The sequence below is a fragment of the Ipomoea nil genome, unplaced genomic scaffold (assembly GCF_001879475.1).
Source record: "Ipomoea nil cultivar Tokyo-kokei standard unplaced genomic scaffold, Asagao_1.1 scaffold2694, whole genome shotgun sequence".
In the NCBI taxonomy this organism is placed as follows: Eukaryota; Viridiplantae; Streptophyta; class Magnoliopsida; order Solanales; family Convolvulaceae; genus Ipomoea; species Ipomoea nil.
In genome coordinates, this window is record NW_017619122.1 from 112,373 (window position 1) to 129,890 (window position 17,518).

Genomic DNA, 17,518 nt, shown 5'->3' on the forward strand with positions numbered 1-17,518 from the left:
CGAAAACAATATATTGAAAACACTTATAATAAAAAACCTTGGTTAGTAAAGATCCACCACCGGAATTTAACACTAATCATTGATTAGTAAAGTAATTAATATGCAATTGAATATTTGTCGTGAAATTATTTCATTTTTGTTTTCCCTTAGTTATAGGTAACTAAAGCACACGCGGTTTAATTACCCCTAACTACTAAATAACCTAAGACAAGCGCTATAGATTTAATTTAATAGCAGTAATAGGAACTAGGAAAACCGACAAACTAAATAACACAAGCACAAGCGGTTGCATTTAACTTAGGAAAATATTCTACCCGAGTCCAATTATCACTAAGCCGTCAATAATTAACCCAGTTGCTACTGAATATTAGAATAATTTGTAGCACAACATTATCTAATATAGCAAATAATTATATCAAGTAAATAACTAGTTGGCCTCCCTAGCAATTAAATGATACAACTATTCAAATAACTTAGAAGAATATTTAATACCCAAATGCATAAAAATTATATAATAAAAATAAATAAATAACCTTACATCGTAATGAATTCCGGAGCTTCAATTCACTAAACCAAACTAGAAATTAGCCACAAATGGACATTAATAACAATTTCAACGAATACTATAGAGGAGGAAAGAATGAACTAAGAAATGAACGCCTTTAACAAGAGAAATTCATCGCTATTTATACACTTCTAAAATATGTTCTAACTAATTTTCCACCGTCCGACTCTCCTATTTTTCCGCTGCACGACCATATCCTCCGCAAGAGACTTGCCGATGGATTAGCTCTCACATTTGAAGATGTCAATTCTCGCTATACTTTGTCCTGTACGAAAGAATTAAGACAAACTAATGTTTTATTTGTTTTGTCATTTTAGTAGGAATTGGGACAACAATATTTAAAATGCTTAATATTAAATTAGAATAAAGATGAAGCTTTTGGGTTCAAAACACAATTTATATATTAACTAAATATTATTATAAGACACTTATCTAAGTAATTAATTATTAAACTCTAAAAAGAACTAATTATTAAATAATATTAAATAATGAATGTAAAATTATTATAAAAATGTACCTAAAATATGAGTGTAAAATATGTCTATCAAAGGTTTCATCATCTATGTCATCTGTGTCAGATTCTCGATCAGCTTCAGCAACAAAGGCTACTGACTTGCCTTTTCTGCTGACAGCAAGATCATCATCAGCAAGCACTTCAAGTTCATAAGTGTGTAAGCTTCCCATAAATTCTCCCACACTCTTCTTTTCCCAGCCTGTGTGTTCCTGAATCGCAGTTACTTTCATTCGGAAGCGTTTTGGCAAAGATCGAAGGATCTTTTTGACTATTCTCTCATCAGTAAACGGTTCGCCAAGTATTGAGGCTCTATTCATCAGATTCTGAACACGACGGTGAAAGGTTGAGATTGTTTCCTCTTCGCCCATTCTGAGAGCTTCAAACTCTGATAGTACCATTTGAAGCTTTGACTGCTTGACATCATTGGTACCCTCAAATCTAGTTTCAAGAATTTCCCATACTCGTTTTGCTTCTTTTACCCCAGTGACTAAGGTAAAGACTGATTCATGCAGAGATCCTACAATAGAGTTCAGTGCTTTATTGTTCAGATCAGATGCCGTCATCTCATCTTTTGTCCAAGTCTCGATGGGCTTTGCCACAGTGGTTCTATCAGGATTCTGAATAGTTGGGCGACTCCATCCAGAGAGAACAATACGATAAACCCTGGTACCTTGTGCCTGGAGATAGATCTCCATACGAGCCTTCTAGAAGGAATAGTTGTGACCATCCAATTCTGGTGGTTTCATACTTGCATCCATCCTGAATCAAAAGGTAACCAGCCAAAACAGACAAGCAAACAAACTGCCAACAGACAACAAGGGACACTTTCTTAAAAAGAAAACAATGCAAAAAAATCTTCCCGTACGGATGAAGTCACTATGTAGACTTAAAAGCTCTGATACCACATGTAATTTTGCATTTCCTCAATTTAAGAATATTAATAGGATTAAACGACTGATGAATTAGACTGACAAGTTCAACAGTGTGAAGTCTGCCAGTTAGATATACCGCTGATTCGTTTGCAGAGAGAGTAAACTAAAGTAGACGGCAAAACAACATACAAGATGTTTACCCAGTTCGATACAATGTGTATCTACATCTGGGGGACGATCACAGAGGCGTCTAATCCACTAATTTATAATCCTATGTACAAAGGTAGAGAAACAATAATCTCACCCAAGTGCCCCACAAAAGGTACGTACCCAGTCTACACAGGTTTAGTGGATTGTTGAAGTTGGAGAGCCGTGCATACAGAAGTCCAATGAAATCCCTTCACTTGGAGAGCTAATTCTGATGCAGTCCACTTCAGTGACGCAGTCCAACGTTGTTCCCACAACTGTGTGATCTTAGCGTCCTTTCGTTTAAGCAACGATATCTCTTCTCAAGTTCTTCTTCATAATCACTAAGAACAAATTGTATTGAGAAGAAGCATGATAATCAAAGATATGATATTTTGTATAGATAGGAGTGTTTCTTTCTTCTTAAAAGCGTAACCCTAATTCATGACCGAATGAGGGTACTTATACTTCCATAGCAAGAACACTCTCGAAAAATATCTCTGATTGTAGATGGTAGGACGATATGTGAAGAATGTAATCTTAAGGATTCGGTCAATACCTTCCCAAGGCAGATCTGCTGATATTCTTTCTAAAGCTGACTTCTTAAACCACGTTCAGTAAAAAGGAAACATCTTCCTAAAACAGATCTTCAGTGTCAGTACGCCTGGTGCTGTATCTGATCAATCAGTCTTCTGTAAAGAAAACCGACACCAAGCTAACCCTATCTTAGTTTGCCATAATAATATTGCCAATTATATGTTGGGGTTTTTTGGAGAAATAAAAACACTAACAAGAACGCTGGTGTGGGTTAGGAGTTTAGTGGTAGTGTTTGGCTTTAGTGTTGTTATGCTCAAAGAACTCCGTTGGTTATTTCTTTTCAACCTTTCAATGCTATGACTTCTTGATCATTTTTGGTACCTTTTGAATCCTATAAGTTTTGACCAAAAGGATATTCTTGATTCTCTTGTCACATTTTTGTTTCGTTTTACCGTTTTGTTTTAATTCATCGTACACAAGCTTCGGGGATGAAGCTTCTTTTAAGGGGGAGAGGATGTGACACCCCGTAAATCCAAAATTCTATTTAGGGATTAATTAAGTAATTAATCCTAACCTAATTGGTGATTTATTCTTAAAAATCTTGAAAATTCAATAGTCAAGGACGAGTAATTGACTAGTCAATCTAAGTCAATGGGTTGTATCCTACGCATCATGAATAGTTCCCTTGTCTCCTTACACTTTTCCATTTTAGTAAGGGTAAAGAAGACTTTTCACCTTATGTTTGCATCCCAAGCTAACCTAGAGTCATCTTTCATTTTTTCCATAACACTCTCAAAACAAAAGCCCCTCCTTCTCTCTAGAAATTTAGCTAGCTTCTTTTTCAAGACAAGTTTGGGCATTCCAAGATCTTTCAAGTTGGTCTCTAAGATTCCACCTTTCTTACTCTTGATCATATAGGAGGGTAAGATCTTTGGTCCTTTAGTGTTTTTGGTACCTTTTAAGGTGTTTTTTTTTAAAGATGAAATCTTTGTTGTCTTTGGTGTGTTCTTGAAGTTGGTGTTGAAAGAGAGCCTTGTTAGAAGCTTGTAAAGGTGTAATAAGTGAAGGTTTAGGCTACAAGAGGTAACCCATGCTTTACAAAATCTATTTTCTTACCTATATGATGATTTCTTGGATTCTACTTGTGATTTTTTCTATGAAATGTGAGTGTTGATGCATTGTCTTGTGAAAATGCATATCTAGAGCTTGTTATTAGGGTTCTTGTATGCCATTGCTTGGTTATTCCTTTGATTCAAGTCATATTGTTGTATTTTGTGAGATTTTGGGTGTTTTGGACTTGAATTTTGACTTGGTGTTGAAAATCCCCAAAGGGATTATTTTGGTACAGGGCATGTACCCATGGGCGGAACGGCGGGTAGGGGTCCACCCGCCGCCCCACCCGCGGGGTACAAGTGGTGTGGGATTTGGTTCTCGCGGGCAGAACCATGGGTGGGGGCCCACCCGTGGCCCCACCCGCGGGGTACATATATGATGGTTGTTGGGGATTTGTTCCCCGTGATTCTTTTGACTCGGTAATTGATGTTTTGACTTCCCGATGTTCTTTTGTTGGGCTTTTGAGTGTCTTCTTGATGTTTCGTATGTCTAGAACTATGTGGTAGGAATCCATGTAGGTTTTTGGTGTCTTGAATCGTGCTAAGTGTTCAACCTTGTGATTCGTTGAACCATGATGAGTCTTGTATGTTCTTCGGAACTATGTTTTGTTTACCCGTTTGATAACCATGCTAGTTCGGTGTTGAAATGCTAGCGTGTGTGGTTTGTTCTTTCCTATCGTGGATGATGACTTGTGTTGATCATCGTTGTTGTCGGATTGTGATCCTTCCCTTGTTGAGTATAGTTTCATATCTTTGTTGTGATCCATTGATTGATTCCTATGATGATGATGTGTGTATTGGCTGTAGCTGGATTGCACGATTAATGGAATGTGACATTAGTCACCAAGGTACGGCAGTGGTCCTCGTGGTGGCCATGACGTGATTATGGAGTTTTGACCTGTGTGTCGAGTTCACGTGTTTTGGGTGGCTTCGGTCATGTGTTGTGAACGGTACCCTTGTGTACTATGAATTGGTGGAAATTGTTGGTGGTTGTTGGTGGAGGAACGACAGTTCCCGGAGGCATAAGGTTGGACTTGGATGTACAGGGGTCCTGGAGGTAGTGGTTGGAACTAGCTATAAGGTTGGGGGTAGCCATAAGGTTGGAACCGGGCATAAGGATGGATTATGATATTCGTGATGAGTGATGTCACAAAGGCATGTGTTGCCGATGTGTGTTTCTCTATTCTCACCTGTTGAGCATGTCGGGTGGTATTCCACTGGGTGATGGTATAATACACCTTGAGTTGTACTTGTGATGTGGTTGTCATGTCTTAATATGTTTGGGATGTGTTTCCCCTTGTCCTTGTTGTGAGTGATATAGAGTCTTTGCGGTTGACTTCTAGGTCTGGCTTTGAACTGATATATATACTGTATTTTGTTTCGAAAATGATTTTGTATAATACTATCTATATATGTGTTATTGATGCGTATTGATGGGTTACCTGCATTATTCGCTGACCAGGTGTCGTCTCATTTCTTTATGAGCTTTTCAGGTCCTGAGTAGTCGGCGAGCGCGTTAGACATGGCTAGATTAGACTCCCCGGACAGTTTAGATTGTGTTTTGGGCCTGTGTGCCTCTTCTGTTGAATACATTAGATTGTTGTTGTCGGTTTTTGCCTATGTGTTCACTTTGATGTGAACGTGGCATAGCACTCCCTGTTTTCAAGCTTTATATATTAGACTTCCGCTGTGCTATGCTTTATGTTTTTGTGGTTAGTTATCTTGCATAATTAAGTTTAAAATGGCATGAAAATCGGGGGTGTTACACCGTCAACCAATCTTTCCTCGCCAGAGTCGTCGTCAACAGATTCCGATCTTCCGATTGCTGTTCGTAAAGGTACGCGTCGTTGAACACATCCCATTTCTTCAGTTGTGTCATATGTCCATTTATCCTCCTCTTCACGTGTCTTTATATCTCAGTTAGAGTCAGTTATAGTGCCAACGTCTTTGAAACAAGCTCTGTGTCATGATGGTTAGAGGCAGGCTATGGGAGAAGAGATGGCTGCTCTTGAAGAGAACCAAACCTGGGATTTGGTGGATCTTCCATTCGGTAAGGTAGCTATCGGGTGTACGTAAATGGGTTTATGTGGTGAAGATGAACCCTGATGGCTCTGTTGCCAGACTCAAAGCACGCTTGGTGGCTAAGGGGTATGCACAGACGTATGGTATAGATTATACCGAGACTTTCTCCCCGGTGGCTAAATTGGCTTCGGTACGCATTTTTATATCTTTGGCTGCGACTAATCACTGGCCTTTATATCAATTAGATGTCAAAAATGCATTTTTGCATGGTGATTTACTTGAAGAATTTTATATGGAACAACCACCCGGGTTTGTAGCTCAGGGGAGTCTGGGAAAGTGTGCAAGTTAAAGAAGTCCTTGTACGATCTGAGACTGTCCCCACGTGCGTGGTTCGGGAGGTTTAGCAGTGCAGTTATGAAGTTTGGAATGCAGAGGAGTGCTTGTGATCATACTATCTTTTATAAACATACTAACCATGGGTGTGTTTTATTGATAGTGTACGTGGATGACATTGTAATCACAGGTAGTGATGTAGACGGAATTGGTGTTCTTAAATCCTTCCTTGGAACTGAGTCTCATACTAAAGATTTGGGAATACTAAAATACTTTATGGGTATTGAGGCTGCTCGCTCAAAGAAGGGCATATTTCTTTCACAAATTAAAAGAAATATGTGACAGACCTTCTTGAGGACACTGGATTGCTTAGGTCAAAGCCGTGCGATACGCCGATGGAACAAGGAGTCAAGCTTGTACCAAATGAGGGGGAGGCATTTGAGGATCCAGAAAGGTATAGGAGACTGGTGGGGAAGCTAAACTACCTTACAATTACTCGTCCAGATATTGAGTTTCCGGTGAGTGTAGTGAGTCAGTTCATGAGTTCACCCATACGAACTCATTGGGAAACAACTATTCATATTGTGAAATATATGAAGAGTGCACCTGGGAAGGGGGTCCTTTATGCTGATTATGGACATACAGGTGTTGAGGCATTCTCCGATGCAGATTGGGCTGGCTCGCCTAGCGATAGAAAGTCAATGACAGGGTATTATGTGTTTTTGGGAGGTAATTTGATTTCGTGGAAGAGTAAGAAGCAAAGCGTTGTGGCGCGGTCAAGTGCAGAGTCCGAGTATAGAGCTATGACTCATGTGACCAGTGAGATAGTTTGGGTGCATAACGTTCTGAAAGAGATGGGTGTAGAAGTGAAGCTTCTTGTAAATTAAGTTGTGGTGTGACAATCATGCGCCCATACACATTGCGAACAATCCAGTTTTCCATGAACGGACGAAACACATTGAGGTAGATTGTCACTTTATACGAGAGAAAGTACAACGAGGACTTCTGTTGAGCATGTTCGTAGTGGTGATCAACTGGCGGACATATCACGAAAAGACTGACTGGGAGTCGGATGTCATATATATGTAACAAGCTGAGCATGTTTGATATTTATGCTCCAGCTTGAGGGGAGTGTTAAAAGTCAGGGTTGGTTGAGGGGATTACTCTCAACCCTTTGAGTTTGAATTTTGAAATAAGTGGTGTAGGTCTTTCATTAGCTTTTATATATAGCTTCCTCTGTACAGTGAATAGACACACAAATAACATAAATACACACTTTATATTACAATGGGCAACCGATGTGTGATGACTGACTAGTCGCCCCTGCCATATCCTCTGGTCCCTAAGTGAAGATCACCTTGTATATATTTGACAAGGACTTCCACCATGGCTGCCTGGACCTCTAAGGAGAGTTATGTTTCGATTTTAATTTTGCAGTCATTCAATCAAAATCAATGACCACCTTTTCTATTTCCACAATCCACTTTGGTCAAGCAACTAATTCCTCCATCATAATCACCTCAGTAGGCATCAGATACGGAGTGTACCCTCATATAGCTTGCCACTTATCTTCTAGCAGGCATGTAGGTAGCACGACCACGCTAGCATCCCGAACTTGATACACAAATGCTCGAACAAAATCATAGCATCCAAATCTTCCAAACTATATAGTCGATCGAGTATGACTTTGTGAGTGCAAGCTAAGTTATTCTAACATCTACGAATGACATCTCCATCTTTTTTTACCTTCACGTAATGACCGACCTCAACTGGATTATTTTATCATTCTAATATTTAAAATGGTCCTCGACTATAGTAGTTTTTCTCAATTTCATCCTAAACTACTTTGGTGACCTAATATAATCTCAGGCTTTTGTGTTTTTTTTTTTTTTTTTCAATTTAGTCATCCGTTTGTTATTCAGTCAAATTTGTGTTAAATAAAGGAACAATTCAGTCATCTCAACATTGGTCTCTCTTTACTCTTAGCCATGTGAAGTGCGAAATTCCACTTTCTTTTACGAATTACTCCCAACCCTGCGAATCAAATTTTATATTCGCAGGTTAGTTTATGAGTAATCCTGGTAGTAATTCATAAAAGAAAGAGGGATTTTGCACTTCACAGGTCTAGGAGTAAAGAGATGCCAATATTAAAATTACTGAATTGTCCCTCTATTTAACACCAAATGGACGGAATAACAAATGGATGACTAAATTGAGTAAAAACACAAAACTCTGGGACTAAATTAGGTCACCTAAGTTGTTTAGGACGGAATTGAGAAAAACTATTATGGTCGAGCATTTTGGGTATTAACTCTTTATAAATTATATAAATAGATAATAGAGTTAATGAACGATTTGGTCCCTCAATTATTAGCGAACTGTCAATGTAGTCCCTCGATTGCTTATTCATCGATTTGGTCCCCGAAAACAATTATTTTTAGTCAATTTAGTCCCTCAGGCCGTCTTCCGTCGACGGCTGGAGGGACTAAATCGAGTAAAAGTAATTGTTTTCGGGTACCAAATCGACGTCTGGAGGGACTAATTCGACTAAAACTAATTGTTTTCGGGGATCAAATCGATGAATAAGCAATTGAGGGACTACATTAACAGCTCACTAATAATTGAGGGACCAAATCGTTGATTAACCCAAGATAATATTTGTAATAATTTATATAAATATATAATTATTCAAGGTAAAATCAACAATCACTAGCATAGCATGCATAGTTGGTCTTAATAAGAAAGTTGTCATTTTATTCAATTTGATAGTCATTTTTATTCATAATGAAGGCTGTCCATACTATTGAATCAACCATCCATACATTGATCTCCGAACCGGGTTTACAATTCCATTTATTTATACTCGAATTGAACCAGGTTTAAGGAAACATATCTTGGTAGACCTCCACTTTTCTTCCATTCAGGGGCTGCACTGGCCTTGCATTGTTCTTGCTTCCATTGTCCAATGGACGTTTCAGAGCTGCAACTTGAGCCCTTGAAATTGTCCCAATCTGAACTCACTCCATTTTTTTCATTACAAAAGAAAAAAAAATAAAAATCCCATCAATTTAATTAATTAAGAAAACGTAAAAATTAAATATAAAACAAAAATAATGATTAGTCTCAGCTCGTACCTTTCCTATGATTATCCATGTAACACCTTCCGTGCATGGGGGATTGGTTAAAGAGCCTGGATAAGTGTAATATCTCTTGGTGGTAGTTAGATTTCTTAGTTCTTGAATATTTATATTTTCCAATGGAATTTTTGGTGGGGTTTGATTCGGTGGCCTCATTGGTAACTGACTTAGTTGTTGTTGTATCTGCAGCTCCAATTACATCAATATAATTAAATAATTAATACACAAATCTCATTAAAAATAATTAATATAGACTAAAATTGTAATCATAATCTGTCACATATCACCTACTTAAATATTGAGTTTTAATTTATTCATACTCTTAAAAAATTTAAACCAACCTTAGTAACAATGGGATCAGATTGGCCAGTTTGCAATAGAACTGATACCACAGCCCTGCTACTATCAGCAGCGCTGTGGACCATGTGAAGCTCAGCAGTAAACCTGCAATCACACAATTATATATTATATATTATATCTTATTTCATCACCGAGTGAGTGAGAGTACAGTACACATTTATTATTTTATATGGAAGCTAGAGAACTTACTGAATCCCGTCAACTCGGTGGTCGGAAGGAGTATGCCAATGGATTTCACTTAAGGCATAAGTTTTACCACCAAAGACCAAGGCTCCTGCATCCCCACGAAATAGTATCTGCAACACTCACTTTTATCAGCTTATTATAGAAATAAAAACAGTTAGGTGGAAGCCGATAAAAAAAGCAAGTCCATCAATTGGTGGTTAGAGGATTGTGGGGTAGAACTGTAGAAGTCAGTGAAAGGTGAAGTACAATATCTTCCCTTTCAAAAATATGATGACGGTCTATACGGAATTAAAGTTAGGCTTTCACTATTAGCTATAACTTTTGGTGTAGTGGTAATCGTGTGTTTCCTAACAAGTGTTATCGGAGTTTGAGTCCCAACAAGAGTAAAAACTCTATAGTTAAGACTATCAGGTGTTGGAAGAAGGAATTGTTGGGTAAAGGGCCAAATCCATGAATTGGTGACTAGGAAGATTATTGGGCTAAGGCTGGTGAAAAGTAACTGTGAACATTCAGTATATAAATTGTGTACTTTTTGACATGAGTCCACCTTGCAAGGTAGACCCGGGTTCACAGAATAATTTGTCAGGAAGCAACCGTTATGTTGTGAGTGAATAAAGTTGAGTTTTAGCTACTGGTTAATTATAACTTTTGGCATAGTGATAAACACTTATTCCTAACAAAGACAATCAATTCAAAAAAAAGAAAAAGAAAAGAGTGGATTTATAGTCACAAGTTCGATTTTAGACTTTTTTAGTTTGAGCCGGTCAGATATATACAACCTAAACTGATTTACCTTATTGGGGCTAAATTAAAATCACAAGACAGGATTTACGTACCCAGCACACACCTAAATGTCAGTTCCCTTGTCACCCAAAAAACAATCAGTTCAAAAAGCAAAATAGAAAAAGGAATGGATTTAACCTCAACTTTGAAGCCATAGTTAATCAAAGTAGCATTAACGGAATCACGAAACTGTATATTCAAAGCACTCAAACTGCGGTTAAGCACTGCGTCTCTGTTAACAATGTTGATTGGGGATTGGGCTCTTCCGTTAGAGCACTTTGTGTAGTTCGGGCTTAAACTTCCCCAGAACTCAGGGCCCGTTGAGCCCGAATAACTAAAATACGCCGGGTATTCATCCTCTACATAGGCGGCTATGGTATTGAGCATGCATAGAGCTGCAACCACAAATACCATTGCCATTATCTTTTCTGTTGACATCTTAGCTTCTGTGTTAAATATATATTCCCTCTTTCTATTCTGCATGTTTCCAATGCACTTCTCATCACGTATATATAGGACAACATACCGCCTACCAACAGGGCGGAGCCAGAAAGTCTGAATTGAGGGCCGAATTTATAGAGGAAATTTATCATCTCAGTCGACATTAATAACAATCATACAATATCATCTTTATCTTTATATTTGTCAAAATCAAAATCTAGCAACAAAATTTTCCTTCCAAAGTGTGAATGCATTTTGATAGAAACAAGATTAGCAATTATGAATGCATTAATTGTGTGGATAGATGTATTTATACATATTTTTTTGAAGTTATTATGTGTATTTATATTTTATAAATTATATTTTATTGTTATAGTTATATCTCTATATATATTAAAGTATGGAAAAAAGATTATTGTGTTCAAATTTATTGGTAAAGTTTTATATTTAATATAATTTGTGTGTATATCCATTTAAGCCTCTATTATAATTAATTTGACTCCACATATATAAAGAGGAGAAATTATATATATATATACATATATATATATATATATATATATATATATATATATATATATATATATATATATATATATATATATAATATAGTTTTTACATAAATAATCTTTTTCAAATGAATAAGTTTTTGTGGAGATTTTCGATAAATATCGCATGTTATTTTTTTTACAAGTTTTATTTAATATACTTTAGTTATATAATTAAAGTAGTTATTTCTAATTCAAATTCCTTTAAAAAAATCAAATTCAAATAATAATACAAGTAACAATAAACTTTAAAATCAACATAATAATAGCATAATTAAACTTTTAAAAATATTAAATATTACATTGTATAGTTATACTTACATTTTTAATCAAATTAATTTTGAACACAAGAACTCAAGTACGTTTTTCTGTTTACACAACCATTACTTTCTTTACTAATTTAGAGGATGTCAAAAATTTAATTGGTAAATTTGTTAAACTAATAATAGTTCGTGCATCACACGGGACAATTATTAGTTATATATATACCATATATGATTGTGCCAATTATTATTGATAATTATTTTTAATTATACTATGTGCAATAATATAGGAAATATATAATTATATGAGTATGATCGTTAAGATTGTCAAATATTACTTTTAAATTTTTCACATAACACAAAATATATACAATAGTAAAAAAAAAAAAAATTGTACTTTTCATCCCTAAGTTGGGTCATTGCAGAATTCATCTCTAATTATTAGTCGCGCTCACTTTTCGTCCCTAAAATATATTCCGTAATTGATGTTACAAATTTCGTCCCTTTACTAACAAAATATTAGGAACGAAATTTGCAACGTTATTATAACTTAGAGACGAAGAGTGACCACAACCTGTTATTAAAATGATGAAATTTGTGACGTCAATTATAGCTTAGGGCCGAATAGTGAGCACAACAATTAAGGACGAATTTTACAATTATCCAATAATTTAGGGATGAAAAGTGTGACTTTCAAGTTCATTTAATATATATATAATAAATTTTTTTATTTTTTCTTTTTAAAAAGAAAGAGATCAAAAGTGTAATTTATTCATATTATAATAATATATACATTTATATTTACTAAAAATGGGGTGGGGTGGGAGGGTTAGCTCGGCCCCTGCCTACCAATAAATGTTTTGACTACGTTGGTACAATGTATATTGGTATTTAGATTTGACTGTACTCTTGGTCAAAAAATAAATAATAAAGCAATTTTTTTGTAATTCTTTTTTTTTTTTAATTTAATACCAAATATTTGGACTTATAACAATTATACCCATCGACAGTTTGGTTCACGGAATGTTAGATTACTTAGGGAATGTTAGATTGCTAAAAATATTATATTGCTGGGAATGTTAAATTAGTAGGAATATAAGATTTTTGTGTTAGGTTAAAATTGGGGTATAAGATTCCTATGTTATGTTAAAATTGGGGTATGTAATATAATCATGTTTGGTTTAGGGTTATCTTTTATACCCACACTATAATATTATTAACATATTTTCATATATTTTAATAAATTTAAAAATTAAAATAATAAATAAGATAACGGTATCATATATAATTACATGATTTTAAAGGCAGCTCAACTAGTCACAGAGGTGAAACTTTGGAAGAATGACCAGGGATCGAGTCTCACCAGCGGCAGTGTGGGAGCAACTTCTCAAAGAGAGGGGGGCTCTGTAACACCCCGTGTTACGACCCCTAAGATCAATTAAATCATTTAATCAATTATCCAAAAGAAAGAATTAAATCACAATAATTAATTAGGAAGGCCCACCATAGTCCACGGGCCCTTATCCCTAAACCCAATCCTTAGTCCCAAAAGAAATAGAATTAGCAAGCCCATAATATTAGTTCCTAACTAGGACTCCTAAATATATAAAGGAACTAGGACTCCTTCTTCTCCAAGAATCCCCCTAATATATAAAGGAACTAGGACTCCTAAATATATAAATAGGGAGAGCTCCAAGAATCCCCCTAGAAGAAGGGAGAGCTCCAAGAATCCCCCTAGAAGAAATCATCCCCCTAGAAGAAGGGAGAGCTCCAAGAATCCCCCTAGAAGAAATCAAGAAAGCAAGACCCAGAATCCCCCTAGAAGAAGAAAGCAAGACCCAGAATCCCCCTAGAAGAAGGGAGAGCTCCAAGAATCCCCCTAGAAGAAATCAAGAAAGCAAGACCCTTCATAGCCGAGGAATTAATTAAGGCTAAGAGGTAACCCATGTCTCAACAAAACCTATTTTCATAGCTATGTTTCCCCTCTTAGGATTTCCCCCATATTCTTGTGCAATTGGTGATTCGTTATAATGATCTTGATAATTGGTGTTATAATTCCATGGGTGATCTTGATAGGTTCTTGATGATTAAATGGTGTTCTTGATGTTCTTGATGATTATATGATGTTCTTGATGCTTATGTGCCTTTCCCACCGAATCTCGATATTAAAAGATGAATCGCGTTCTTGTTGATTTAAAAGTGATTAGAACCCTAGGTTGTATTGTGGAATTCGTATGGTATTGTTCTTGATATGGTGGGTGGGAATTCGCATGTTTTGGGGTTTGATTATGTTAGGAAAGCATGATAGGTTATGTGTCATATGTTTCTTGATTTCGATCCGTTAATTGTCTACGTGTTGTTGTCTATTGCGTTGAAAGTGTCTAAGCATGGCTTCGGGTTCCACAAAGGTTTCTGGGGCGTTATTGATGAAAGAGTCAGTGGGGGGTAGGTGGGGGTAGGGGACTCGCCACCTACCCGCGGCCAAAAAAGGGCAGCTCCGGCAGCGGGCAGCCGGCGGGCGGGCAGCTGCCCGCCGGGCACCCGCTGCCCAGAACAGTAACGCCGGCGGGCAGCCGGCGGGTGAACCCTCACCCACCGGCTACCCGCTGGAAAGTATCCCAACCCGGGATTCCGGCTTCCCCGTTTGATGTTCCCCCGACCCCTGTGGCGTCCCAACGGACCCCTCCTATCGTGCCTATGTCTAGATTGATATTTCGGGTACCGTTCGTACGTTGTATGAGTCTTATATATTGCATGCTAGTTGAATTGGTATCCCGTTGACCTAGGTATAAGAAGTATAAACCCCTTAGGAGTATTCCTAGTTGTGGATGACCACGCATAGGTTTCGTTATACGTTTTCCCCCTTCCCAATGTGTTAATATGGGTTGCATGTGCTTGCTATGTGTTATGTGTGCATGTTACCCCGATTGGTTGAGATCAATCGGCTATACGGGCAGACGGATGGGCTGAGAACCATACCGGCTGTTAACCAGGCTGGTAAAGACCGGTCAGGTATATAAATATTATATAGGACTAAGTTCCACTATACGGGCAGTCGGATGGGCTGAGAACCATACTGGCTGTTAACTAGGCTGGTAAAGACCGGTCAGGTATATAAATATTATATAGGACAAAGGTCCACTATACGGGCAGTTGAATGGGCTGAGAACCATCCCAACTGTTAACCAGGCTGGTAAAGACCGGTCAGGTATATAAATATTATATAGAACTGCGGTTCATTAGTCGGTTGCGATCGGCTCCTCCGTAATGTGAGACGGGGCAGGGTGCTGCGGGGCCGTGTCAGAGCTATATGCGCTGACCCTCATGTATGGGCATGCGATTGGTCCTGTGGCGCCAACAAAGTGTGCTATGTGATGAGATGAGAAGAATTGATGATGTGACTGTTATGGAAACGTGACCAGAGGACTCTTACTAGTAATGCTTAATTGTGATCATAGGTTGTGCTTATCTATAACTGTTCCCTATGTGAGAATTGTTTATGCTTGATTACGACTACCGATTGTGTGTACCCCTATCTGTCGAGTCGGTTCCCTGATTTGAAAACTAGAGTCTCGTAGGATATATCTTCATGCTTCGAAATGACTTTTCGTATACCTATGTATATATGTATATATGTATTGTATTTCAACGCGTTGGAGTGGGTTACCAGCATCTCTCGCTGAACAGATATATTTGGCTTTCAGGCACAGAAGAATAAGTCACTGGAGCGCGCTAGAACTTGGGACGTAGAAGTAGATAGTTTCCCTTTCGGCCTACGTGCCATGTTTATGCATTTACATTATTGAGGATATTAGTTAGTTAGCCTGTGCACCTGAGTTCTCTAGCTCAGGTGTGGCATAGCACCCCGCACTCTTGTATTATGTTTTGGGATTTAATGAGATTTCACCTTTATTTTGTGAGTTTTAGATATCTTGAAAATCTGGGGTGTTACAGGCTCCTTGTGCGCAGTGAGCACCGGTCTAGCCTCTGTGGTCCATGTTCAGTTGAGTCACCATGATTTACATCCTCCCAAATGCTCTGTCGGGTCGGGGTGAGCCTTTTGGAAGAATGATTTTAAAATATTAACTAAAATCTTGAACTTGAGAAACAAAATTATTTTATATGTTAACATAACGTAATAAAAATAAAAAATATATAATTACAAATATATATATATATATATATATATATATCTATCTATATATATATATACATATATATATATATATATATATATATATATATATATATATATATATATATATATATATATATATATATATATATATATATATATATATATATATATATATATATATATATATTGAATCCGGTGCACACCCCCTAGTCGGCCGACCCCGTGAGCACACTCCCTGATCGTTGATTTTAATTCTTTAACGCTTCAGATGATGTTGTAACTTGTAATTAAACCCATTCTGATATACTATTGGGGATAAGGTCGTAATTTCCGATATGCATTTATTTTCTTTCCGTTTAAAATTGATTCTGCACTAGTGTGTTTCCTTATATGTGTGGTTTATTTGGAGTCACGCACTCTCCTCTCCTTGGAAGCATCGCGACAGAGAAGAACACTGGAATCAATCTTCATTCCTTCATCTCGTCGCTGCAACTCTTGTTTCTCCATGCCCGGCTCTTCGTCCAGGCGGTCGAAGCATCTGAAGGGTTTTTCGTCCGGTGCTGCTCAAGGTATTTTCTTCTCCTTTGCCGATTTCTTCTTAGTGTTAGGTGGGTTTTGTTTTTTATGTTTGTGTGGCCAGGGGGGAGTGAGTTTGTGGTTCGATTCAGTAGGGGGTTTGGGGTGGGATTTCATTTGTTGTCTTATTCGTTTGGGTAGTTCTTCTTTTTTTTTTTTTTTTTTTTTTTTTTTTTTTTTGGGGGGGGGGGGGGGGGGGGGGGTATTTTCACAGCGGTGGTGTTCGTGCATTCGGTTGGGTTTGGGGTTGGGGGGCGGCGGATGTGGTTGTGAGGGGTGTACGATTTCTGGGTTAGGGTTTCGTTTGATTTATTTATTTATTTTTTTTTTGATATGGGTGTTCTGGTGGTGTTGGGGTTTTTCTTAACATAAGGGTTTTTTTCTTTGTGGTTGTTTGTTATTGTTATGATTTTTGTCTTGTGGCTTTTGTATGTTGACTTCCAAGTGTGTATCCTTTTACTAGTTCTGCAAGTGCAATTTCCCCATTTTCTTGATAATTTTCCGTACGAAGAAAGTGAAGGCAATAATTCGCGTAGCTCTGTTCCTTGCGTGTGAAAAGACAATGGGTTTTCGAATTACTAAATAGTTCTCAGATGAACTCCAAGGCAAATATTGAAAACAGATGAGACAATCAGAACCCCCCTTATCAATTCTTATGTTGGTAATTACTATTTTTTTTTTTTTGTATTCGTTCGACGGTGTTCATTTTTTTTTTCAGTTTTTTTTTTTGGGGGGGGGGGGGGGGGGGGGGGACGGCGTGTATGAGTTTTATTTTTGGGTTGATTGCAGCTTTCTTCAAAGGGTTATGGAAGATTGGCAAAAAAATACTTGAGAGGTGCATATAAATCTTGCTTATTAGTGTTTTAAATTATGTTGTTCCTTTTGCAAATTATGTTCTTGGGGTCATGCATCTATGAGTTCTTAATTATGTAAGTCAGCTTTTTT

The 17,518-nt window shown here is 37.3% G+C and overlaps 1 protein-coding gene across 1 annotated transcript; it reads right to left on the minus strand.

Moving 5' to 3' along the window:
• Positions 1-8,892: 8,892 nt before the first annotated feature.
• On the minus strand, positions 8,893-11,084 carry LOC109155191 (alpha carbonic anhydrase 1, chloroplastic-like). The gene is made up of 5 exons (XM_019302912.1): positions 10,746-11,084; positions 9,828-9,934; positions 9,620-9,722; positions 9,276-9,461; positions 8,893-9,152 (listed from the first exon to the last, which is right to left on the minus strand). The coding sequence occupies exons 1-5, from the start codon at positions 11,043-11,045 to the stop codon at positions 9,021-9,023; spliced, it is 828 nt and encodes a 275-aa protein (XP_019158457.1). The 5' UTR covers positions 11,046-11,084; the 3' UTR covers positions 8,893-9,020.
• Between the last annotated feature and the right edge of the window lie 6,434 nt (positions 11,085-17,518).